The sequence below is a fragment of the Sclerotinia sclerotiorum genome, genomic scaffold (assembly GCF_000146945.2).
Source record: "Sclerotinia sclerotiorum 1980 UF-70 scaffold_22 genomic scaffold, whole genome shotgun sequence".
In the NCBI taxonomy this organism is placed as follows: domain Eukaryota; kingdom Fungi; phylum Ascomycota; class Leotiomycetes; order Helotiales; family Sclerotiniaceae; genus Sclerotinia; species Sclerotinia sclerotiorum.
In genome coordinates this window covers 32,844-34,870 of record NW_001820814.1, presented here as the reverse complement: position 1 = coordinate 34,870, position 2,027 = coordinate 32,844, and the positions used below count along the sequence as shown (strand labels likewise).

The window sequence follows — 2,027 nt, the reverse complement described above, 5'->3', positions numbered from 1 at the left end:
GTGATTTGAGAGTGAGTAAATGAATGAATTTATTATATTGAGTGAAGACAGAAGAAAGTGAAGATTAAAGTTTGGGGTTTGGAAGACTAAAGAATCAAAAGTTTCGGTGTGGAAAGTGGAAAAAGAAAAATATGGGGGGAAGACGCGACGCGAGACGTGTATGGCATGGATCTTCAATTTAAATTTCACAATGTATCACGTGTGGGGTTTTGTGGAGAGAAGTACCTGGTTTCGGGTCGGAATATTGTAATACCGGAGCTCCATGCCTACAAGCTTCCTCGCTTTCCAATTCTACCTTGTATCTTTCTGTCTCACTCAAAACTAACATCATTGATTATGGGGGCAGGACAATACATCAAATATCCATATCTTTGCTGTACTGTCTTACTAGACCTTTATGAAATCAAAAGCTCTCCTCAATTCTCGACTGAAATCACAAAGTACATGATCAAAATCTCAAAAGTAGAGCTCGTTCATTTACATAATTGAAGCAAGTGTCTTCCAATTGACGATGAGAATTCCTGTCTTGGACGAATTGAAGTCTTTAGGAGACTAGGTTTAGCTAGTAGTTGAGCAAGATACTCAAGTTCTTCCCCTTAACTTGTTGGTCCGTTGGACTCTTCTTGCCACTCTCTTGAATCTTTTTTATGCATTGACTGGATTTTATGTAGGTAGGTATCTTCTATGCCCTCTTGGAGTACAGAATATCATGTTTGTTATATTTTGAGCCGCACTTTCTATTATGTCTATTGAATTTTCCATATTTGATAATTTCCCTTCCAGAGTTTCATCTCATCTCCCTTATCAACCGAATATTCAGTCATCCAAACTTCTCTTGAGTTCAATATTCTGCCAATTAACATCGCCCATAATTAAAAATGCCACTTCCCCCTCAGACTTCAACTTCTCGTTTTCCACGTTCCAACTTCGCTTCCATGATATATTACCCAACACCCATCCATTATCCACAGTTCGGTTATCTGCCAGAGACTCTCTTCTCCTTCAACACCACATCTATCGTTTCCTCCTCCTTTTCATCCTTTGCTTCTCCTTTTCCGCCATCTTCATCCTCACGTTTTCCTTCTTCGCCTGTAACTCTTTCCAACTTATATGTCCTCAAGTCCATTCCTCAAACAACTTCTGTTCAAGCATCTCTTCTATTTCTTTTGCCCTCTGCTCCACCAATTCCTTCTCCTTCTTCACCTCCGTTTTTTCTTCTTCTGCCTTTTTCTCAATCGTGCTCTTCCTTTTGTATTCTTGGTAAATAGAGAGGGTTAAGCGGTTCTGAATCAACTCTTTCTGTCGATTGATTGCTTTGTAGATGTGAAGAAGATATGGTGAAGGTCCATGGTTATATCACTTTTATTCGAATTCAGATAATTTGTCTCCGTTATTTATATGGTTACGACAGGTAACAATTAGGTCACCGGATTAGTAATAACACGTGATGCGAGGACTCGAAGAGCTCGAAGGCTTGGCCTCTCGAGCCCTTCGATCGATGAGAGCGAAAGGATCAAAGCTCGATTCCCTCGCTCCCTTCGAGCCACGAAGCATGAAGGTCTATATAATCAAGATGGACTTCCTTTGTATAGAGCTTCGTGCTCAAGATCAATCATTTAGTATACTCTACTACTAGTTACGGATTGCATATCATTATTGTCATTACTTAAGTCCCTGCTTGACGTCTAGTTATAAACCACCTCGGGAGCCTAGAGCACTTCCACGTGATCTAGACGGCAAACCTCGTAACAACAAGGTATTTATTATTTGCATTATATGTACATTTAAAGAGTATAAATAAGATATTATATATTGAATATTAATCATTTTATATGATTCTCTAGATGATTCTAGTATAAAATCTTTTAAAATTGAAGATTATCTGAATATAATCTAATATAAATAATACACCAGGCCAAAACGGGTGTACGCTACCCGTCCGCCTAACCATGAATTGATCCCAACCAAGTCCTTCTCCAACCCTGACTGTTCTATTTCCGCTCCAAACCTACCTCAAACTCACCCCA

At 39.2% G+C, this 2,027-nt stretch overlaps 1 protein-coding gene across 1 annotated transcript; it reads right to left on the bottom strand.

The window, feature by feature from the left end:
- Positions 1 to 976: 976 nt before the first annotated feature.
- Positions 977 to 1,126, bottom strand: SS1G_12683 (predicted protein; the record flags this gene model as incomplete). The annotated part of the gene is made up of 1 exon (XM_001586058.1): positions 977 to 1,126. The coding sequence occupies one exon, from the start codon at positions 1,124 to 1,126 to the stop codon at positions 977 to 979; it is 150 nt and encodes a 49-aa protein (XP_001586108.1).
- Between the last annotated feature and the right edge of the window lie 901 nt (positions 1,127 to 2,027).